The 25,859-nt window shown below is 37.3% G+C and overlaps 1 protein-coding gene across 1 annotated transcript; it reads right to left on the reverse strand.

Moving 5' to 3' along the window:
* Positions 1-1,321: 1,321 nt before the first annotated feature.
* LOC141361713 (uncharacterized) lies at positions 1,322-21,352 on the reverse strand. The gene is given in 6 exon segments (XM_073863404.1): positions 1,322-4,255; positions 8,342-8,785; positions 10,152-10,324; positions 13,129-14,422; positions 16,181-16,667; positions 20,095-21,352. Coding segments are annotated over 6 exon segments (5,022 nt in total). The 5' UTR covers positions 21,226-21,352; the 3' UTR covers positions 1,322-2,762.
* Positions 21,353-25,859: the final 4,507 nt, after the last annotated feature.

Raw genomic sequence — 25,859 nt, forward strand, 5'->3', positions numbered from 1 at the left:
TACAAACATAATCTAAAAAGGTACAGGCAGACACGAACTGGTACAGAGCATTACATATAACATTCAACTGAGACACTGGGATTATATACACATGGGTAACAAGATAACAAGACACACCTGGGAAACAATCAATACAAGGACCAATGAACAAAAGAACTACAGATATGGTAGACACGGACAGAACTTCAAAATAAGAGCCAACACAGGGATAACACAAAACAGGATCATAATACTAGGACTCGTTATGTTTTTTTAAAATACTGAGTTAAATGGCACATTAGCTTTTATCATTTCTTTTAGGTTTACTGTTGCTTATTGATCTGATATTGTCTTGTCTCGTCATCGCTCATGTGCATCACACATACATTTCAAGAGTAACACCACGGACAGAGCAAACATCTTTTTCTTTTCATCTTGTCTTCCATCATGCAAACCACCACCTCAATTCTTTTCATTATGTTTGTTGTATGATGATGCGACCTAAGTCCTGCCTCCAGTCAGATTAAAGTGACTTCCTCTTGACGGTAAAGCAGATGTAATTGTGTAACGTTAGATCCAGGCGTATTAAAGGGATAGTTCGGCCAAAAACGATATTAAACCCATGATTTACTCACCCCCAAGCCGTCCGAGCTGCACATGTCCATCGCCCCTCAGACAAACACATTTTCGGACACTCTAGAAAATATTCGAGATCCTTCTGTTGATCAAATGCAATGTTACGGGGTCCAGCAACAGTCCACGACCCTCAAGTCCAAAAAAGTGCGTCCATCCTTCACAAATTAAATCCAAACGGCTCCAGGATGATAAACAAAGGTCTTCTGTGGGTAATCCGTGCGGTGTTGTTGTAGAAATATCCATATTTAAAACGTTATTAACGTTATAAACTACCTTCCGGTAGCGCCGCCATTTTGGAGTGATGCGTATTCAGGATGAGAGCTTACGCAGCGTACAGAGTTTCTCTGCTGCTGCTCTGTGCCCCCGCCCTCCGAATTTGTCATACGTCACTAAGAAAAGTGCGTACACTACGCTAATACTCTCTCCTGAGTCTAAGATGGCGGCGCTACCGGAAGGTAGTTTATAACGTTAATAACATTTTAAATATGGATATTTCTACAACAACACCGCACGGATTACCGACAGAAGACCTTTGTTTATCATCCTGGAGCCGTTTGGATTTAATTTGTGAAGGATGAACGCACTTTTTTGGACTTGAAGGTCGTGGACTATTGCTGGACCCCGTAACATTACATTTAGTGAACAGAAAGATCTAAAATATTTTCTAAAATATCCGAAAATGTGTTTGTCTGAAAAACGATGGACATATGCAACTCGGACAGCCCGGGGGTGAGCAAATCGTGGGTCCAACACCGTTCTCGGCCGAACTATCCCTTCAAGGGCAGGGTTTACTGAAGCGCTGCCGCCCTATTGGCCTGACAGTGGCCTTTGTCAGATTTTCCTAATTTGGCTGCTCAGTGTTTTGTGTCTCACCCATTAGAATGCTTCTAATACATAAAGAAGTAAGCATGAATGATGATTACACAGAATAAAATACAATTAGACCAGTGATCATTTATCCCCTTTTACAGCTTATTTTCAGATATTTAGACAAGTCTTCCACTTTTATATAGGCTAATTTTACATACAAACATACCAACATAAACTCATCCACACATACAATTTTGGCTCCATATACATGCACATAAACACACATATTCATCTGAATTGCTAACAGACAGAGCAATGCATCATGCATAAGATTATCATGTTTGTAGCGGGATATAGGGGATTAATATGTACAAAATATATTTCATATCTAGTGGAGTTGGTAACTAATAATAATAGTAAATGTGTAAAGTAGCATAAAATAGAATTACATAATAAAGCAAATGTGTATCTATTTAATGATTGGATTCCACAACTGATAACAACAACAACACAACACATACATATAAGACAATACAGCATTTCGTGTAGGTGTAGCAAGTGAACAAAATTTTAATTTAAGAAACTTACTATTGTGCTTCTGATTTGGGTGTGAGATTCGCTGAGAATGAATTGAGAATGAATTGGCTGTGAGAATTTTCATTCCAAAATGGCGCCGCGCTACTGAAGTGCCACTAGTGACTGTTGCCAAAAACGAATGAGAGTTTCCCCTCTGGTGCTTCTATACTCTTTGATGCCAGTCTCATTAATATGAGGATCAGCATTCAGCAGGTGATTTGCATTGACTATTTATGGTTAAAATGGGCGTGTATAGGGCGGGATGTAAGGCAGATTCACGTACGCACATTTTCAGGTGATTTATAAAAGGAATATTACTTGCTAATGTGCGTATGCTATTTTTGGCTTTTAAGCGTACGTAGACTTTTAGTAAGGATCCTACGCACAGTTTTATAAATGAGGCCCCAGACAAGAGTGTTATTGTGTGTAACACAAAGTAACATCACGTTTAAAAGTAAGTTATGATTGGTGTCTGTCAGACACAGTGGGGGCTATTTTCTTTGTTTTACTTGTGGCATTTATATACACACACTAGCATATCTGAGTGGTGTTCCGTTTAATGGGAGTGGCTTGCAGAGCTGTGCACTGTGGTGCATTGTGGGAGTTGTAGTTTTTCATACAAATGTGTCCTAAATTCTGTCTTTTCTCAGTCAAATAGGCACAAAATTCTAAATATGTTACATATCGACTACAAATATGACCCACTTTCAATAAAGATGAATGTTTCTATCGATGAAATTTCCATTTAAGCAAACGTCATCTCACACTGAGGTTTTATCATCTGTATGGAGTCTCTTGTGCTTAAGTAAGTTTGACTGTTGACTAAAACTCTTCCTACAGATACTACAGTGATGAGGTTTCTCTCCAGTGTGAACTCTCTGATGAACTCTTAATTGATATGAATTAGAGAAGCTCTTCCCACAGTGAGCGCAGACGTAAGGTTTCTCTCCAGTATGAACTCTCTGATGGGATTTGAAGTGACTTGAATAAGCAAATGTCTTGTCACACTGAGAGCATTTGAAAGGTTTTTCACCTGTATGATGTCTCTTGTGTTTTAGTAATGAAGTCCGATGATTGAAACACCTCCCACAGACACTACAGTGATAAGGTTTCTCTCCAGTATGAAGTCTCTGATGGTCGTTTAAGTTAGATGAACAAGTAAACGTCATGTCACATTGAGAGCATTTGTAAGGTTTTTCACCTGTATGGAGTCTCTGATGAATTCTTAAATGAGATGAAGTACAAAAGCTCTTCCCACATTGAGCACAGACGTAAGGTTTCTCTCCAGTATGAACTCTCTGATGAACTCTGAAATGAGATGAATTAGAGAAGCTCTTCCCACAGTGAGCGCAGACGTAAGGTTTCTCTCCAGTGTGAACTCTCTGATGAACTCTGAAATGAGATGAATTAGAGAAGCTCTTCCCACAGTGAGCGCAGAGGTAAGGTTTCTCTCCAGTGTGAACTCTCTGATGAACTCTTAAATGAGATGAATTAGAGAAGCTCTTCTCACAGTGAGCGCAGACGTAAGGTTTCTCTCCAGTATGAACTCTCTGATGGGATTTGAAGTGACTTGAATAAGCAAATGTCTTGTCACACTGAGAGCATTTGAAAGGTTTTTTACCTGTATGATATCTCTTGTGATTTAGTAATGAAGTCCGTTCATTGAAACTCTTCCCACAGACACTACAGTGATAAGGTTTCTCTCCAGTATGAAGTCTCTGATGGTCGTTTAAGTTAGTTAAACAAGTAAACGTCATGTCACATTGAGAGCATTTTGAGAGTCTCTTGTGCTTAACTGAGTTTGACTGGTTACTAAAACTCTTCCCACAGAAACTACAGTGATAAGGTTTCTCTCCAGTATGAACTCTCTGATGAACTTTAAGATTGTGTTTGGTTCTGAAGTAATTTCCACATTCAGTGCAGTTGAAAGGCTTTTCATCACTGTGTATCCTCATGTGAACATTTAGATTATAGGAAGAGACACAAATCCTCCCACACTGCTCACAGTAAAACTGCTTCTTCTTCTTCTCTCTGTGGTCTTCTGAATGAAGTTTCTTCTCTTGTAAGGTAGTAAAGCTGATCTCAGATCTGGTGAAGAGTTTCTGTTCTGTGTGTTTTCTCTCATGTCTCTCTAAATGTCTCTGTGAGCTGAATGTCTTTCCACAGGTGATGCAGGAAAGAGTTTGTGCTGTCAGTCGCTCTTTTGATGTTGAGGACGTTATTTCTATATCCAAACATGAATCACTCTTCACATCTGAAAGAAACACAGAACAATTAAATTGTCTTTTTACTCTTATTTACACAAAGAAGGATGAAGAATTGAGATTCTGTATCTTTTTCTAGATTCACATATATAGACAGAAGACAGGTGTCAGTCCTGTTATTACAGCTGGGTCATTGCACATCAAATAAACCCAAATTGGAGACTTTCACAATCCTTGTTGCATTATATGAGGACACTTCTAAATAAAGCAAAAAAGCCACAGTGTTTGGTATCACACATTAGGGATGGGCGATATCTTATCGTTTGCGATATAACGTCAAAATGTATCCTCGCAATGAAAATCTGTCGCCACACGATAACAATGATAAATCTAGTTGATGAGGTAGTTTGTGCGCGCCCAATTCACTTTTCACGTGCGGAGTGAAAACAAACATTGCGGAAGGCGGACGTGAGGCTGAGGAGGTGCTTGTTATCACCATGAATTTACCAGAATGCACCAGTAAATACAAAAACGTGCTGTTCACACATGCAGTGACGTTCCGTCTTTTTACCAGTAAGACATAATTCACACATCAGTATCAAAATACCAGTAAACTCTGTGGGATTTGATTTTGTTTTACTAATCGTGCTGTTTATAATCTTAATTCATGTAAGCGGAAGTTACCTGTGGCGCGCGGCCGGTGAGCTCAGTGTCGTATTTGTAAACAATGGCGGGCTATGACTTAATATCCACGGTCCGTATTTTGTTGTTTTCACATCTGTGGCAGACGCTGACTGTCGCGAAGTTGCTCGTGAACAAACAACATTGCGTTAGGCGGCGTCTAATGGAATCTGCGTTTGCACATTAGGCTTCACAGAGGAGCGAGGTGAAGTTAGTTTTAGGTTTGATATATCTGCCTATTTGGCAAATAGATGGTAAGTTTGAAACAACTTTGGTGAAGAAATGTGTATGTTAACTTCAGGTGTGCTCGACTTTTAAGCAGCACATGTGTGGAATCATCTGTAAACAGTGCGGGGGTAAACGCGTCATCTATATAAAAAATGTTTACTTTATCAGGCTTTATTTGCCGTTGTACTCTGTTGTAATTTTGAAACACATCTAAAGACATTGTTACTTTTCCTGTTTGCACTATATTTTGCACCATGAGAGTATAAATAAATACAGAATCTGTGTTTACATTTTAAACTTGTAATTGATTTGAATTATTACTGTGTAATTGTTGTTGTGTGATGTTTTTCAGCACAGTCACAGTGGAACACAACTTAAACATAACCTAATCTGATATTTTACAGGTATGAGCAAAAATTCATAATATCAAGGTATTTTCCACTCTTCAGCCGGTATAGCTGTATTACAGTATGTTGCCATATGAGATAAAACATTTTGGAGTCACACTGTAGTAAACCTTAGTTAAATTACTGGCAAAATGTGTATTTTTAACCTTATGTTACTAATAAGTGAGGGATTGGACATAGACATGATTTTTTTATCTTTTCCCATTTTTTCCTTTAAAAGTGCCATTGTGTGGATGGGTGGAGTCATCTTCTTATATTGTAACTTATATGGGAAGTATGGAAATTAGTATGGTCATTTGCTGGTAGGCTATGTGCCTTATTACAATGTTTTAAGCTACATCCAACAACTTTAAAGCTGTGTGCTGTGTATATCTTGTGTCTGTTTGATTTATAAATATACAAAGAGCAAGATTTTCTTTTTGTTGTTAATATGAACATCTGATGGGAGATGCCATCTCACTTTAAATTATTATTAATCCCTGACTGCATTAATGAATGCATTTAATTGCATTTAATTTAATTAACCAGAAGATTCAGATTGCCAAAAACACTCCACTCATACGTTTTTATGCGTAATTATGCACTATGTATTGTTTAATAGCCTCTCTTATTAATAAATCTGCATTAAGAAAACAAAATTTACCATTAAAGGCTGTTTTTAATGTGTTTGGTATGTTGCTTACGTTATCCGCTAAAGGACTCTGAAGGCGCTATTCATTTAACCGTAACTCCTCAACCATTTGCGCTATCAAAACACGAATAGTTCCTAAAAGAAGATACATTGCACTTTTTGGCAAATTTATATGGTTTATTGTGGTAATTTCTTGCTTTCCATCCTCCAATCGCTGCTGTTATCTGGAGAGCGCGTGCAGCGCACAGACGCAGTAGAGAGCAGATCTGAGTGAAGAGCGAGTAACACCGTTAAACGGCGTTGAAGCAGTGAGGTAGAAAAGCCTCTTAAATGTATAACACTGTTGACGCGCTGTTGGTGCCTTGGCACTCAACAGCCCGACTGTTTAAGTTGATTTTCAATAAAGCAGTGTTGATTTTGTTCGCTTCTGGGTCCTCTTATGTTTCAGGTAATGCTTAGGTAAGCCACGGGGTTGTTTCTTGCCAAACTCGCTGTATACAGATCACAACACCTGAAATATAGTCTTTGGCAGGATTTGCGTGCACTATGATGTGCATCCTCTTAAAAAAATTATGATTAAAAATGGATTGAAGTGCGATCGGAGCTTTTCGTTTTGTGTTTCTGTGAACAGCGCATCTTGGGAACGAAGGTATGACTTTTAAGACTTGGGTAAACTCCAGCGGGGTCAGGGTCGGCGTCAAGGGGGGGCATTTGCGGGCAGTGCCCCCCCAAACAGGTTGTTGTGCCCCCCCACAAAGTTTTTTATTCATTTTATATATATCAAGAATAATTAAAATAAATTAAACATTGAATGTTTCATGACTTGTAATGTAATAAAATGAGGAAAATATAGTTGATGTGTTTTCTTTAATTAAATAGAATATTGGATGTATTGCCGCATCTCTCCCGTCTTACGTCTTTAATATATTTGTGACTTAATACTAGCAACGTGTTTTTTCGCGGCATTTTATGGATTGTGTAAAATATGGATATTAGAACATTTAGAATGAACCAGCACCGCCTGCTTCATCTGACTTCATGCAAACACAGACTGGCTCAAACTCAGAGATTAGAGGTCGAGGTGGAGTTTACAAATCTACAGGACACTGTCTTAAGGAAGTTTAATGTTCGTACACCCCGTCTTCAGCTATTTTAAAGGTAAGTTAGCGATGTTTTAAAATACATAAGCTTAAATGTGAAGTGTGGCTATAGACCATTAACAACATTACGACGTGATTATGGTAAAGCGGCTTTTTTAAAGCTAGGACGCAGTGTGCGCTGCGCTATGAAACCCATTCATTTCAATGGCTTGCGCCGCGCGAGGGCAGTTAGTTTTGCACATAGTTTGTGGTCTTTTGCACTTTATACGGAAAATTAGCTGACAGTCTAACTTGTATGAGTGTGTGCTTGCTGTATTTGTTGCTTTAATGTCTTGTTTTTGCAAGATTCAACAGCTAAATTGAAGTGGAATCTTTGTCAAAGCTGACTATAAATTCTTACAGGCCTTATATATAACTTTCTGAAGGTTAGTTTTTTAACAGCAGTTAGACAATAATACTGCAGTAAATTATCTGTTGCAAAACAATGTAACTGCCCTGCTGAAAAAAAAACCCAGCATCAAACCAGCATGGGAATTATGCTGGTTTAGCTGGTGGTCACCAGCATACCAGCACCAAAACATATGCTGGTTTAGCTGGTGCTAATGCTGGTTTAGCTGGTGCTGGTTTAGCTGCTGTTCACTAACAAACCAGCACCAAAACACAACATATCCTGGTCTTGCTGGTTTTTTCAGCAGGGCGGAGTTGGAATAAAACACATTTTAATATTTTCATCTCTCTAAGTCTAACCTACTTCTTTTAGATGTGCTTAATTTTGCTTGGTAGACTCTTGTTTATATCTTAAACAACCTACAGGGATCGTTCTGTGTTTACTGGGCTCCCAGTTTTGATCAAAAATATATAAAATTGTCTTCTGAAGATAATCAGAGCACTTTGGGGCTTAGAACGACACAAGATGTATCACTTAAAGGCTAGGTAAACTAACCATTTAAGCATACGTCATGCCTGTTGCTCAGTAAGTAATAAAGATATCCTAAACTCCTTTAGTACTTACTTGAGTATTTAAATTTTTGGTCTTTTGATTAGTGAGTTTGAGCCTGAAAAAACACAACAATAATTAAGGAGACATACCTGATGGAATAAAATCCTCATCTTCATCAGTGCGATCTTCCACATCTGTGTGTTCAGTTTTGATTTCTGTGGGTTCAGTTTTCATTTCTGTGGGTTCAGTTTTAATCTTCATCATGAGGTTCGTGCAGTCGATGAGTTTAACTGAACACATCTTCAGTTTGGTCTGCAGGATCTGCTGCTGTTCTCCAGCGTTACAGACAGAATCCAGAGACTCTGTGGAGGTTTGATCCTCCTGTAAGCTCTGTTTACTGTCACACACTGTAGTGTCCTGAGTGTCTGTGAGCTTTGACTCAGTATAACAGAGTAAAGTCAGACTGAGATCGGAGTCCTGTGTGTGTCTGGATTTCTCTTCAGAGAGTTTAGAGTCCAGCAGTGTCTGTGGTGTGCGGCTCTGATCTCTGCTCATCCACACTGAATCCAGACTCCCATCATCAGTCACATACACTGAAGATTCACAACAATCCACACCACATCACAACACACAGTAAGATTAGAAATGATTTGATGTTGTCTGATTCAGGTAAATGATGTTTAAGCTGTAGAAACCTCTCGTTTCATTGTTAAATCTCCTCTTGACCTCAGCTTTGTCTCCAGTAACGCCACCTCTTTCTTCAGCTGAGAGATTTCTGTGATGAAATCATCAATATATCCAGCATTGACAGATCAGTTCCTACTCAACGTCTCAACACTTAAATACACAAAGACAAGACTCTTTTCACTCAATGAAACACGCAACGCAAGGGAAAAACACTGAGGATACACCATAGACAGTAAAAGAAAGGGATACACAAACACATCTCACGCGCACTCTTTCTTTCTTTCTTTCGTGAGTTTATCTGCGGACTAAAGAGCTGCAGCGCCTCCTGCTGTACTGGAGAGAGAAGACACTCACTGCTTTACAATGGATTTAGTAAAATAAGTATGCGTCTTAATTATGGCCAGAAATAATCGCAACCTATTGTAAAAAGTAATGACTAAATGAAAAGAAGGGGTGGGAAAATAATTGCTGAAGAATAAAGACAGAACATCAAGCTTTTAAAGTCAAAAAGATGACATCGTAGGACAAAGAGATTATGATCAGATTAAAAATACAAACACAAAAGTTTTTACAACATTGTATTTTAATTGAAATTAGGTAATGTTGCAGCACAACATTTTATAAAAGTTTTAAAAACCACACCCTAAATAAAAACAAAATGCCCAATTACCAATCCTGCCTACCATTATAAAACAAAACACTATTAATAAAGCTTAGATACATTTAAACCAATGTATACACTGGTTGTATTTTGGAATGGTCATGACATTCTTTAAACGTCTTTCCAACATTATGATTACGTTATTTTAACACCTAAACATTTTAGTCTGGTTTTGTTTTCGTAGTGAACACATCTGTAGTCTTTATTGCAGAACGAGATCTTCAAATCAGAGCATAGAGCCAAAGCCCAAGTCTGACTTACAGCTACATTGGATTTATACACATTTTAGCAGGCGGTCCCCTAAACTGAAAATAAAGCACTCAACTTTAAAAGCATTGAACATCAAAACATTATATTAAAAGAAAGTAACCCTGCCACTCCCAATCCTTCAGTTTCACCAACCCTTAATCCAACATTATCATCTCACCCGCTGTCTCACTCAGACCATTTTACTATCATAGTAATGGGTTTACACCTTAGGCTTACCATTCACCTTTTTTATAACAATGCGTTACCCCCAACACTGAATATTAAAAACCTAACGTTATGTTAGGGTTAGGCGAACTGGTACAGGCAGACACGAACTGGTACAGGCAGACACGAACTGGTACAGGCAGACACGAACTGGTACAGGCAGACACGAACTGGTACAGGCAGACACGAACTGGTACAGGCAGACACGAACTGGTACAGGCAGACACGAACTGGTACAGGCAGACACGAACTGGTACAGGCAGACACGAACTGGTACAGGCAGACACGAACTGGTACAGGCAGACACGAACTGGTACAGGCAGACACGAACTGGTACAGAGCATTACATATAACATTCAACGACCGACCCAGACAACCGAGACACTGGGATTATATACACATTAGTAAGAAAATAACAAGACACACGTGGGAAACAATCAACACAAGGACCAATGAACAAAAGAACTACAAAGGACTACAGATATGCTAGACACGGACAGGACTTCAAAATAAGAGTCAACACAGGGATAACACAGAACAGGATCATAACACTAGGACTCGTTATGTTTTTTTTAAATACTGAGTTAAATGGCACATTAGGTAGATTAATGCTTTATTTATCATTTCTTTTAGGTTTACTGTTGCTTATTGATCTGATATTGTCTTGTCTCGTCATCGCTCATGTGCATCACACATACATTTCAAGAGTAACACCACGGACAGAGCAAACATCTTTTTCTTTTCATCTTGTCTTCCATCATGCAAACCACCACCTCAATTCTTTTCATTATGTTTGTTGTATGATGATGCAACCTAAGTCCTGTCTCCAGTCAGATTAAAGTGACTTCCTCTTGACGGTAAAGCAGATGTAATTGTGTAACGTTAGATCCAGGCGTATTAAGGGCAGGGTTTACTGAAGCGCTGCCGCCCTATTGGCCTGACAGTGGCCTTTGTCAGATTTTCCTAATTTGGCTGCTCAGTGTTTTGTGTCTCACCCATTAGAATGCTTCTAATACATAAAGAAGTAAGCATGAATGATGATTACACAGAATAAAATACAATTAGACCAGTGATCATTTATCCCCTTTTACAGCTTATTTTCAGATATTTAGACAAGTCTTCCACTTTTATATAGGCTAATTTTACATACAAACATACCGACATAAACTCATCCACACATAAAATTTTGGCTCCATATACATACACATAAACACACATATACATCTGAATTGCTAACAGACAGAGCAATGCACCATGCATAAGATTATCATGTTTGTAGCGGGATATAGGGGATTAATATGTACAAAATATATTTCATATCTAGTGGAGTTGGTAACTAATAATAATAGTAAATGTGTAAAGTAGCATAAAATAGAATTACATAATAAAGCAAATGTGTATCTATTTAATGATTGGATTCCACAACTGATAACAACAACAACACAACACATACATATAAGACAATACAGCATTTCGTGTAGGTGTAGCAAGTGAACAAAATTTTAATTTAAGAAACTTACTATTGTGCTTCTGATTTGGGTGTGAGATTCGCTGAGAATGAATTGAGAATGAATTGGCTGTGAGAATTTTCATTCCAAAATGGCGCCGCGCTACTGAAGCGCCACTAGTGACTGTTGCCACAAACGAATGAGAGTTTCCCCTCTTGTGCTTCTATACTCTTTGATGCCAGTCTCATTAATATGAGGATCAGCATTCAGCAGGTGATTTGCATTGACTATTTCTGGTTAAAATGGGCGTGTATAGGGCGGGATGTAAGGCAGATTCACGTACGCACATTTTCAGGTGATTTCTAAAAGGAATATTACTTGCTAATGTGCGTATGCTATTTTTGGCTTTTAAGCGTACGTAGACTTTTAGTAAGGATCCTACGCTTTATAAATGAGGCCCCAGACAAGAGTGTTATTGTGTGTAACACAACGTAACATCACGTTTAAAAGTAAGTTATGATTGGTGTCTGTCAGACACAGTGGGGGCTATTTTCTTTGTTTTACTAACGTGACATGTATATACACAATAGCATAGAGACAGAGCGCAGCGCGTCATAACCTGAAAACCACGCCCACCGGGGGGGGCAAGCAATCCAACGGTATCCATTGACTTTGTATTGCAAGAGGCCGCCTTCTTGTCATTTCTGGCTTATAACAAAAAACTGAATAATGCCTACAAGCTGCTTTGTGACAATATGTACAGCTAACAAGCCAAAGAAACCAGAAATAAGTTTTTATAAGCTGTCGAGTCGTAAAACCCAGTCTGTAAGGAGAATAAAGTGGATCGCCGACTACGTTTCCCCCTAGTGAACGCAGTTTTACTAATAGTAGTACTATGAAAAGTTGCATGTTTCCATTTCTGTGTCTTTAAACGCTCGTTTTTTGAAGTCGATAGCTTATTAAAACGTTTTTTTTTTTTTTGGCGTGTTAGATGTACACCTTGTCACACAGCAGCTTTTATGTATTAATCTGTTTTTAAGTTTAATCTGTAAATAAGTTTTTATAAGCTGTCGACCCCAAAAAACGAGCGATTAAAGACACAAAAATGGATACAGGCAACTTTTCATAGTACTTCTATTAGTAGAACTGCGTCCACTAGGGGGAAATGTTGTCGGCGATCCACTTTATTCTCCTTAAAGACTGGGTTTTACGGCTCGACAGCTTATAAAAACTTATTTCTGGTTTCTTTGGCTTGTTAGCTGTACATATTGTCACAAAGCAGCTTATAGGCATTATTCAGTTTTTTTGTTATAAGCCAGAAATGACAAGGTGGCGGCTTCTCGCCATACAAAGTCAATGGAGACTGTTGGATTGATTTTCCCCCACGGTGGGCGTGGTTTTCATATTTGCATAACTGCGCTCTGTCTCTATATCTGAGTGGTGTTCCAATTAATGGGAGGGGCTTGCAGAGCTGTGCACTGTGGTGCATTGTGGGAGTTGTAGTTTTTCATACAAATGTGTCCTAAAGTCACGTTCTGTCGTTTCTCGGTCAAATAGGCACAAAATTCTAAATTTATGTTACATATTGAATACAAATATGACCCACTTTCAATAAATATGAAGGTTTCTATCGATGAAATTTCCATTTAAGCAAACGTCATCTCACACTGAGGGTTTATCATCTGTATGGAGTATCTTGTGCTTAAGTAAGTTTGACTGTTGACTAAAACTCTTCCCACAGATACTACAGTGATAAGGTTTCTCTCCAGTATGAACTCTCAGATGAATTCTTAAATGAGATGAATCAGAGAAGCCCTTCCCACAGTGAGCGCAGACGTAAGGTTTCTCTCCAGTATGAACTCTCTGATGAACTATTAAATTAGATGAATTACAGAAGCTCTTCCCACAATGAGCACAGACGTAAGGTTTCTCTCCAGTATGAACTCTCAGATGAACTATTAAATTAGATGAATTACAGAAGCTCTTCCCACATTGAGTGCAGACGTAAGGTTTCTCTCCAGTATGAACTCTTTGATGAACTCTTAAATGAGATGAATTACAGAAGCTCTTCCCACAGTGAGCACAGACGTAAGGTTTCTCTCCAGTGTGAACTCTCTGATGAACTATTAAATGAGATGAATTACAGAAGCTTTTCCCTGTAAAGTGATTTGACCGAGAAAAAGTCTTGTCACACTGAGAGCATTTGAAAGGTTTTTCACCTGTATGAATTGTCTGGTGTTTTACTAAAGTGTCATGTCGATTAAAACTCCTCCCACAAACATTACAGTGATAAGGTTTCTCTCCAGTATGAACTCTCTGATGGACTTGTAAATAACGTGACTGAGCAAACGTCTTGTCACACTGAGAGCATTTGAAAGGTTTTTCACCTGTATGATGTCTCTTGTGATTTAGAAATGAAGCCCGTTCATTGAAACTCTTCCCACAGAGACTACAGTGTTAAGGTTTCTCTCCCGTATGAAGTCTCTGATGGGATCTGAAGTGACCTGACTGAGAAAAAGTCTTGTCACACTGAGCGCATTTGAAAGGTTTTTCTCCTGTGTGAACTCTCTGATGAACTTTAAGATTTTGTTTGGTTCTGAAGTATTTTCCGCATTCAGTGCAGTTGAAAGGCTTTTCATCACTGTGTATCATCATGTGAATAATTAGTTTAGAGGGAGAGAGACACATCTTCCCACACTGCTCACAGTGAAACTGCTTCTTCTTCTTCTTCTTCTCTCTGTGGTCTTCTGAATGAAGTTTCTTCTCTTGTAAGGTAGTAAAGCTGATCTCAGATCTGGTGAAGAGTTTCTGTTCTGTGTGTTTTCTCTCATGTCTCTCTAAAAGTCTCTGTGAGCTGAATGTCTTTCCACAGGTGATGCAGGAAAGAGTTTGTGCTGTCAGTCGCTCTTTTGATGTTGAGGGCATTATTTCTATATCCAAAGATGAATCACTCTTCACATCTGAAAGGAACAATAAAATTATTTACACAAATAAGGATGAAGAATTGAGATTCTGTATCTTTTTTCTAGATTCACACAGAAGACATGTGTCAGTCCTTTTATTACAGCTGAGTCATTGCACATCAAATAAACCAAAATTTGAGACGTTCACAATCCTTGTTGCATAATATGATGACACTTCTAAAATGAGATTAAGTCTTTTTAAGGGGATAATTCACCCCAAAATAAAGCAATAAGCCACAGTGTTTGGTATTACACATTTAAAAAATTTTAAGGCGCTTTATAGGAAATATTTCAAATTCACATATCACAGCAAAATCGTGGGTGGTGGTACGTATATATCCACCAGCAGTGTACCTTTAACACTGGCGATAAAGCAAAACAACCTAAGCTAACAAAATGAATAAACGCTATAAGAAAATCAATTATTGAAACAGCATAGAAACTGGTGCTGCACAATTAATCGCAATCGCGATGTCAGCCTGTGCAATTATATGACAGCAAAATGTTGCAATTATATTAAATAAATACATGTGTGGACTTGTTAACACAAACTTTCTGATAACAGTTTGATGATTTTCCTTGCTGTTTAAAAAAAGAAAGAAAAACGAACAAAAAAGGCAGTGCATGTGTGTGGTGTGCGTCGTCACTTATACCAGAGCGAAGATGGATGCAGAGGAGGTTGACAGTGATCTGGTAGCTAAAAAAAAACCTCTACGTCTGTTGTATGGCAGTATTTTGGATTTAGGATTACTGACACTGAGCAGTTGCTACATCACGTGGAAATACGAAAACGTTTCTAGTTTTACAAATACACATTTTAGCATTATCACTAAACTGTGTGTGGATTTTTCTTAAAACCCATCATCAAGTTGACTCATGATACCATTTATTATAATCGCACATCGCAATATTAGCATGAATAACCTCAATGGGAAAAATTATCCAAATCGTGCAGCCCTAATAGAAACTACAAGTTTGTTTTAACAGATTAGAATATATTTAAATATACAGTCATCAGGATGAACTCACAAAAAACTATTTTCCAATGGGGTTTAATGAACATATGCACTGAAAACTTCCACAGCTTTGTCAGACCACTGAGAAATATTGTGTAATCTGAGCTAAAACAGCAAGTAACATACTGTAATTACCAGCTAAAATGGTTCAAAAGAATGTACAAAAATTAAAAGTTGATTTAGCACTTTAGGATTAACAGTGCCACTTATACCCACAAACATCTCCTCCTAATGATGACATTAATCTGCTTAGCCTAGTACCCAACATGACAAAGTAAGTTGTGCATACCTACAGCAGTTAGACAATAATACTGCACTAAATTATCTGTTGCAAAACAATGTAACTGAAGTTGGAATAAAGAACATTTTAACATTTTCATCTCTCTAATGTCTAACCTCACTCTTTTTTTAGATGTGTTTAGATGTGCTTAATTTTGCTTAGTAGACTGACTTGGTAACATCTTAAACAACCTACAGGGAACGTTCTGTGTTTACTGGGCTCCTAGCTTTTATCAAAAATATCTAAAAATGTCTTCTGAAGATAATCAGAGCACTTTGGGGCTTAGAACGACACAGGATTTATCATTTTGGGGTGAACTAACCCTTTAAGCATACGTCATGCCTGTTGCTCAATAAGTAATAAAGATGTCCTAAACTCCTTTAGTACTTACATTTTTTGGTCTTTTGATTAGTGAGTTTGAGACTGAAAAAACAAACAACAATAATTGAGGAGACATACCTGATGTAATAAAATCATCATCTTCCTCAGTGCGATCTTCCTCTTCTGTGGGTTCAGTTTTGATTTCTGTGGGTTCAGTTTTGATTTCTGTGGGTTCAGTTTTGATTTCTGTGGGTTCAGTTTTAATCTTCATCATGAGGTTCATGCAGTCGATGAGTTTAACTGAACACATCTTCAGTTTGGTCTGCAGGATCTGCTGCTGTTCTCCAGCGTTACAGACAGAATCCAGAGACTCTGTGGAGGTTTGATCCTCCTGTAAGCTCTGTTTACTGTCACACACTGTAGTGTCCTGAGTGTCTGTGAGCTTTGACTCAGTATAACAGAGTAAAGTCAGACTGAGATCGGAGTCCTGTGTGTGTCTGGATTTCTCTTCAGAGAGTTTAGAGTCCAGCAGTGTCTGTGGTGTGCGGCTCTGATCTCTGCTCATCCACACTGAATCCAGACTCCCATCATCAGTCACATACACTGAAGATTCACAACAATCCACATCCTGACAACACACACAGACAGTAAGATTAGAAATGATTTGATGTTGTATGATTCAGGTAAATGATGTTTAAGCTGTACAAACCTCTCGTAACCTCTTGTCTCCAGTAACGCCACCTCTTTCTTCAGCTGAGAGATTTCTGTGATGAAATCATCAATATATCCAGCATGGACAGATCAGTTCCTACTCAACGTCTCAACACTTAAATACACAAAGACAAGACTCTGTTTACACTCAATGAAACACGCAAGAGAGAAAAACACTGAGGATACACAAACACATCACACGCGCGCTCTTTCTTTCTTTCTTTCCTTCTTTAGTGAGTTTATCTGCGGACTAAAGAGCTGCAGCGCCTCCTGCTGTACTGGAGAGAGAAGACGCTCACTGCTTTACAATGGATTTAACAAAACAAGTATGCGTCTTAATTATGGCCAGAAATCATCACAAACTATTGTATAAAGTAATGACTAAATGAAAAGAAGGGGTGGGAAAATAATTGCTTAAGAATAAAGACAGAACATCAAGCTTTTAAAGTCAAAAAGATGACATCGTAGGACAAAGAGATTATGATCAGATTAAAAATACAAACACAAAAGTTTTTACAACATTGTATTTTAATTGTAATTAGGTAATGTTGCAGCACAACATTTTATAAAAGTTTTAAAAACCACACCCTAAATAAAAACAAAATGCCCGCTATGTCCAATTACCAATCCTGCCTACCATTATAAAACAAAACACTATTAATAAAGCTGAGATACATTTAAACCAATGTATATTATTTTGGTATAGTCATGACGTTCTTTAACCATTTTTCCAACTTTATGATTGTTATTTTAACATCTAAATAAAAGGTCTAACAAATGTTGCATTTTAGTCTGGTTTTGTTTTCGTAGTGAACACATCTGTAGTCTTTATTGCAAAAAGCGATCTTTAAATCAGAACATAGAGCCCAAGTCTGACTAACAGGCCTTCATTGGATTTATAGACATTTTAGCGGGCCGTCCCCTAAACTGAAAACAAAGCACTCAACTTTAAAAGCACTGAACATCAAAACATTAAAAGGAAGTAACCCTGCCACTTCCAATCCTTCAGTTTCACAAACCCTTAATCCCATCAACATTACCATCTCACCCAAATGTGTTCACACCTTAGGCTTACCATTCACCATTGACTCAGACCCTTGGCCCAAGCATAAACAAATAGCCATCAACTCAAACAAGGGTCACATTTACCTGGATAATTTTTCATATTAAGATGAGACAGGAACCACAGATGTACTGCTTTATTGTTTTGTGTCTGTTTTATAGAAATAAAGCCAACATAAAGCTTTTAGTTTGTCATCCAGGAGTTATATATTTGTATATGAGAGATGACACAGCAACAGATGGAAGAGTAGAAGATGAAGCAAAGATGATGGTGATGATGAGACAACAGGAGCTTTTTTGTTGTTTGCACCATAATATTTAATTTTGTGTAACTTTAACCTGTTGTACACAAACGTGGACAATTACACTGCTTCATGTTCAAAGAAAAATATTTGGTCATTATATTTATTGGTTCTTCCTAACCCCAAAATAGCTGGATGAAATGTAAAAAAGACAAACCAAAGGTCTATGGAGGATAAAATAAGCCAATTATGTAATGATTTCTAACACATTTAGATTTTTGAGATACAAATAAAGTGATTTTCAGTCCTATTCAGCTATTGGGCAGTTCTTCTTTATAGACAAATGTATTTATTGATTGACACATTATTGAAATAGCCATTGGACAGTTACCTTTTGTTTTATGTGATCCTCAACTATTTTCATTTTCATGGATAAAGATATCACACCTCTTATAAATATGTTTACATCGCCATAGAACTATAACATTACAAGTGTTGGGGAAAGTTACTTTTAAAAGCAATGCATTACAATAATAAGTTGCTCCCCAAAAAAGTAACTGTGTTACTTAGTTACTTTTAATGGAAAGTACTGTTTATGTTACTTTTAAGTTACTTTTGCATTACTTTTTCTTACTTTGCAGGTGTTTTTATGACTGAGAAGTTCTGCATTCAGAAATTGCATATTTCCCTCGCAAAAATGTCAACCTCTGGTCTGCCATCTCCATTTCTGACTGAAACTGTTCACGGATAAAGTGTGTAATACGTTCAGTTTAATGCAGTATAAAAAATTGTAACATCTAATTAATTAAACTGAAAAGTAACTCGCATTACTTTTTTGAAAAAGTAACTCAAATATTAATATGTGCATTTATACTTTTTACTTTACTCATTACTTCAGAAAAGTAATATTATTACATTTTAACAGTGGTTATAACAATGCGTTACCCCCAACACTGAACATTAAAAACCTTATTAACCTAAAAACGTTATGTTTACATACGTTATGTTTACGCTTGCATTTTAAAAAAGATTATTCTCCATAAAACTAAAACTAAGACTCGTTATGTTTTTTTAAATACTGTGTGTATAGTTTAATGGCACATTAGGTAGATTAATGATTTATTTATCACTCCGTAAGGTTTACTGTTGCTTATTGATCTGATATTGTCTTGTCTCGTCATCGCTTGAATGCATCACACATACATTTCAAGAGTAATACCATGGACAGAGCAAACATCTTTATCTTTTCATCTTGTCTTCCACCATGCAAACCGCTGCCTCGATTATTTTCATTATGTTTGTTGTATGATGATGCGACCCAACTCCTGTCTCCAGACAGATTGAAGTGACTTCCTCCTTACGGTAAAGCAGATGTAATTGTGTAACGTTAGATCAAGGTAGGCGTATTAAGGGCAGGGTTTACTGAAGAGCTGCCGCCCTATTGGCCTGACAGTGGCCTTTGTCAGCTTTTCCTAATTTGGCTGCTCAGTCTTTTGCGTCTCACCAATTAGAATGCATCTAATACATAAAGAAGTAAGCAGGAACAAAGTTCAGGGGAAAATAGTTTATTGAAGAGAGCCGTGTAGCATAGCAGTCTTCTAGATCTTAACCCAAGTACTGTCTGAGAGACAGAAATTTATACATGATAGACCAACAACAACCAATAGAAACCTGTTAGGACCTCCTACAGCCAACCGAATGGTGGTTCTTTGTTATTCATACTGATCAGTTTTTATAGGCCATACATCTGTATGTGGCATTTTGGTCCAGCACTGCTGGTTAAATTTCCACGGCGTATCTATATTGCAGTCTGTCACCCTGTCATTCAATCGCTGATATCTCTCTCCGTGCATTGATTCAATAAATTACTTCTGCATTGGAATCTATCTGTCCTTTGTCGTTCCAAACAACTGGTGCTTTTCTACTTTGTAGACTGTTTTGATGAACTCTTCCCACAAACATTACAGTTAAGGTTTCTTTCCAGTGTGAACTCTCTGATGGGATTTGAAGTGACGTGAATAAGCAAACGTCATGTCACACTGAGGGTTTTTCATCTGTATGGAGTCTCTTGTGCTTAAGTAAGTTTGATTGTTGACTAAAACTCTTCCCACAGTGAGCGCAGACGTAAGGTTTCTCTCCAGTATGAACTCTCTGATGAATTCTTAAACAAGATGAATTAGAGAAGCTCTTCCCACATTGAGCACAGACGTAAGGTTTCTCTCCAGTGTGAACTCTCTGATGAACTATTAAATTACTTGAACAAGTAAATGTCATGTCACACTGAGAGCATTTAAAAGGTTTTTCACCTGTATGAACTCTCTTGTGATTTAGTAATGAAGCCCGTTGACTAAAACTCTTCTCACAGACACTACAGTGATAAGGTTTCTCTCCTGTATGAACTCTCTGATGAATTCTTAAATAAGATGAATTAGAGAAGCTCTGCCCACATTGAGCACAGACGTAAGATTTCTCTCCAGTGTGAATTCTCTGATGAACTATTAAGTTACTTGAACAAGTAAATGTCATGTCACACTGAGAGCATTTAAAAGGTTTTTCACCTGTATGAACTCTCTTGTGATTTAGTAATGAAGCCCGTTGACTAAAACTCTTCCCACAGACACTACAGTGATAAGGTTTCTCTCCAGTGTGAAGTCTCTGATGAACTCTTAAATAAGTTGAATCAGAGAAACTCTTCCCACAGAGACTACAGTGATAAGGTTTCTCTCCAGTGTGAACTCTCTGATGAACTATTAAGTTACTTGAACAAGTAAATGTCATGTCACACTGACAGCATTTAAAAGGTTTTTCACCTGTATGAACTCTCTTGTGATGTAGTAATGAAGCCTGTTGACTAAAACTCTTCCCACAGAAACTACAGTGATAAGGTTTTTCTCCTGTATGAATTCTCTGATGAATTTTAAGAGTGTCTTTGGTTTTAAAGTAATTCCCACATTCAGTGCAGTTGAAAGGCTTTTCATCGCTGTGTGTCCTCATGTGAACATTTAGATTATAGGAAGAGACACAAATCTTCCCACACTGCTCACAGTGAAACTGTCTTCTTCTTCTTCTTCTCTCTGTGGTCTTCTGAATGAAGTTTCTTCTCTTGTAAGGTAGTAAAGCTGATCTCAGATCTGGTGAAGAGTTTCTGTTCTGTGTGTTTTCTCTCATGTCTCTCTAAATGTCTCTGTGAGCTGAATGTCTTTCCACAGGTGATGCAGGAAAGAGTTTGTGCTGTCAGTCGCTCTTTTGACGTTGAGGACGTTATTTCTATATCCAAACATAAATCACTCTTCACATCTGAAAGAAATATGAAACAATTAAATTGAGATTCTGTATCTTTTTTCTAGATTCACCCATATAGACAGAAGACAGGTGTCAGTCCTGTTATTACAGCTGGGTCATTGCACATCAAATAGACCAAATTTTGAGACTTTCACAATCCTTGTTGCATTTTATAATATGACACTTCTAAAATGAGATTAAGTCTTTTTAAGGGGATAATTCACCCCAAAATAAAGCAATAAGCCACAGTGTTTGGTATCACACATTTTAAAATTTTGAAGGTGCTTTATTAAGAAATATTTTTAATTCACATATCACAGCAAAATCATGGGTACGCATACACCAGCAGTGTACATTTAACACTGGCGATTAAGCAAAACAACCTAAGCTAACAAAATGAATAAACGCTATAAGAAAATAAATTATTCAAACAGCATAGAAACTACAAGTTTGTTTTAACAGATTCAATTATATTTAAATATACAGTCATCAGGATGAACTCGCAAAAACATCTTAAAATTTTCCAATGGGGTTTAATAAACATATGCACTGAAAACTCCCACAGCTTTGTCAGACCACTGAGAAATATTGTGTAATCTGAGCTAAAACAGCAAGTAACATACTGTAATTACCAGCTAAAATGGTTCAAAAGAATGTACAAAAATTAAAAGATGATTTAGCACTTTAGGATTAACAGTGCCACTTATAGACGGTTTCATCGGACGCACGTGATACACGTCTGAATCCGAACTTTACTTCCGGTTTCGGTTTTTTAACGGTCTGACATTGCTAAACTGATCTCTTGAACAAATGCCTCGTCGAAAATAACAAATGTTTTGGTTTCCTATGTAATCTATGTGTTGTTTTTTGCTTGTTATATAAATAAACTATGTTTAAAGAACTTTGTTGTTATTTATTCTTAGCGGCATTTACCGGAAGTTACGCGCGGACCGCGACAGCCACCTGTTTATGTTGTTACTGCTGAAACGGTCAATACCCACAAACATCTCCTCCTAATGATGACACTAATCTGCTTAGCCTAGTAGCCTACATGACACAATAAGTTGTGCATACCTACAGCAGTTAGACAATAATACTGCAGTAAATTATCTGTTGCAAAACAATGTAACTGAAGTTGGAATAAAGAACATTACCATTTTCATCTCTCTAATGTCTAACCTCACTCTTTTTTTTAGATGTGCTTAAATTTTGCTTAGTAGACTGACTTGTTAACATCTTAAACAACCTCCAGGGAACGTACTTGGTTTGCTGGGCTCCCAGTTTTTATCAAAAATATCTAAAAATGTATTATGAAGAGAATCAGAGCACTTTTGGGGTTTAGAACGACACAGGGGTTTTATAAATGTATCATTTTGGGGTCAACTAAACCTTTAAGCCTACGTCATGCCTGTTGCTCAATAAGTAATAAAGATATCCTAAACTCCTTTAAAATTTGAGTACTTACATTTTTGGTCTTTTGATAAGTGAGTTTGTGACTGAAAAACAAACAACAATAATTAAGGAGACATCTGATGTAATAAAATCATCATCTTCCTCAGTGAGATCTTCCTCTTCTGTGGGTTCAGTTTTCATTTCTGTGGGTTCAGTTTTCATTTCTGTGGGTTCAGTTTTCATTTCTGTGGGTTCAGTTTTCATTTCTGTGGGTTCAGTTTTGATTTCTGTGGGTTCAGTTTTAATCTTCATCATGAGGTTCATGCAGTCGATGAGTTTAACGGAACACATCTTCAGTGTGGTCTGCAGGATCAGCTGCTGTTGTATTTTGTCACAACACACACACATACAGTAAGATTAGAAATGATTTAATGTTGTATGATTCAGGTAAATGATGTTTAAGCTTTACAAACCTCTCGAATCATTGCTTGATCTCCTCTTGACCTCAGCATTGTCTCCAGTAACGCCACCTTTTTCTTTAGCTGAGAGATTTCTGTGATGAAATCATCAATATATCCAGAGCATGGACAGATTAGTTCCTACTCATCGTCTCAACACTTAAATACACAGAGAAAAGACTCTGTTTACACCCAATGAAACACGCAAGAGAGAAAAACACTGAAGATACACAAACACATCACACGCGCGCTCTTTCTTTCTTTCTTTAGTGAGTTTATCTGCGGACTAAAAAGCTGCAGCGCCTCCTGCTGTACTGGAGACAGAAGACGCTCACAGCTTTACAATGGACCTAGTAAAACAAGTATGCGTTTCAATTATACGTCAGAAATCAAACTATTGTAACTATTTTCCTGATATGGGAAAATAATTGCCGAAGAATAAAGTCAAAACATCAAGCAAATTCATAAAGATAGGACATTGTAAGACAAAGAGATTATGATCAGATTAAAAATACAATCACAAACTTTTCCCAACGTTGTATTTTCATTGTAATTAGGTAATGTTGCAGCACAACATTTCAAAAACGTTTTTAACACCACACCCTAAATATAAAAAAAAATGCCTTTTTATAAATATTGTAAAATACCTAATTGGCATGTTTTCTTTAGGTATAGTAAAAAATTTAAATCACACTTGTTCACTGTTTAGCTGTTAAACCTTAAAATAAGACTTTTAAAGAACATCATGACCATACAACAAGGTGTTTATGGTGCGTTACTTTGACTGTATGTCAGAAAATGCCCACTATGCCCGATTACCAATCCAGTCCTGCCTACCATTATAAAGCAAAACATTGATAAAGCACAGATACATTTAAAGCAATGTATACACTGGTTGTATTTTGGTATGTTCATGACGTTCTTCAAACATCTTATTACAACATTATGAAAACGTGTTGGAAACCTTTTTAGACCAGAAGACTTTGATTTCCTCTAGCTGTAGTCTTTTTTGCAGAAAGCGATCTTCAAATCAGTGCATAGAGTCCAGGCGCTGCAGTCACCAAGTCTGACTCACAGCCCTACATTTCATTTATACACATTTTAGTGGGCAGTCCCCTAAAATGAAAACAAAACACGTAACTTTGAAAGCATTGTACATCGAGACATTGAAAGGAAGTAACCCTGCCACTCCCAATCCTTCAGTGTCACTAACCCTTAATCCCATCAACATTACCATCTCACCCACTGTCTCACTCAGACCATTTCATTATCATAGTATGTGTTCACACCTTAGGCATACCATTCACCATTGACTCTTGGCCCAAACATAATCAAATGGCCATCAACAATGGAACAAAAGGTACCAGGGCCACAGTTACCTGGCCAATTTGAGACAGGATGAGACAGGAACTTGCAGGAACCCAATTACATTATCATTTAGAGCAGTGTTTTCCAACAAGTGTGCTGTTCACTCACAAAAAGAGGCTTCATGTTTTAACTCTTTCCCCGTCATTGACGAGATATGAAATAAATTAAGAGAAAACGCTTTCCTGCTGAGATTTTATGGTAATCTATATTTCCACTATTATCCACTAGGTGGCGTTCTTACCCAATTTATAAAAATGTAAGCATCAACTATTAGTTATCATCTGTATTGAGTTCATGTATATAGTATATATTCATGTATATAATAGTCGCATCTACTGGTATGTTAACATCAGGCACCCAGCACTGACTCTGTTGGTACTATTTTCCAAGCAACAATTCCTTGGCATTTTGACTTACAGACACCGCTACTAGCATACAACACAATGCACGTCTCTTCTTTCTGCCTCTCGGTTGCGCGCGCAACCAGTTAGTGACGTCGCCGTGCAAACCGTCAATAAAAACATTATTAATGTGTGTGTCAGTGTCAATGATGGATCAATGTTTTTAATCATCTTTATAAAAACAACACCTAGAGGAGAAAAACTCTTCATACACATTATATCAGCAAAGATTTAATAAAAGAAACACTTTTACAAACTACATTTATTGACATTTTAACAGAAATTGAAATGAATCATAACTTATTATAACGAACAAATCTTTGTTTGAACCTTTGTACTGTATGCTTTGACAACAAAATGTGTTGAAATAGAGGAAGTAGGCTACATGTGGTTAAATGATTTCAATTTAAAACCACATGACTTGTTAAACCTGAGGTCATCAAAAAAGTTAAATTTGCTTTTGCCTGCATAGTAACAGAGAGGAGTTTCTGAATTCTATTGGTATTTTAATGGAAACCATTAGAATTTTCTGTAATGGTTTTATTGTTTTTCAGCAGGGTACCTAAAGAAAACATGCCAATTAGGTATTTTTAATTAAAATGTTGTGCTGCAACATTACCTAATTACAATGAAAATACAACGTTGTAAACACTTGTGTTTGTATTTTTAATCTGATCATAATCTCTTTGTCGTAAGATGTCCTATCTTTATGACTTTAAAAGCTTTTTTTTTTATTCTTCAGCAATTATTTTCCCACCCCTTCTTTTTATTTAGTAATTACTTTATACAATAGTTTGTGATGATTTCTGGTCATAATTGAGACGCATACTTGTGTTGCTTGCTCCATCCATTGTAAAGCAGTGAGCGTCTTCTCTCTCCAGTACAGCAGGAGGCGCTGCAG

The sequence above is a fragment of the Misgurnus anguillicaudatus genome, chromosome 24 (genome assembly GCF_027580225.2).
Source record: "Misgurnus anguillicaudatus chromosome 24, ASM2758022v2, whole genome shotgun sequence".
Classification (NCBI taxonomy): domain Eukaryota; kingdom Metazoa; phylum Chordata; class Actinopteri; order Cypriniformes; family Cobitidae; genus Misgurnus; species Misgurnus anguillicaudatus.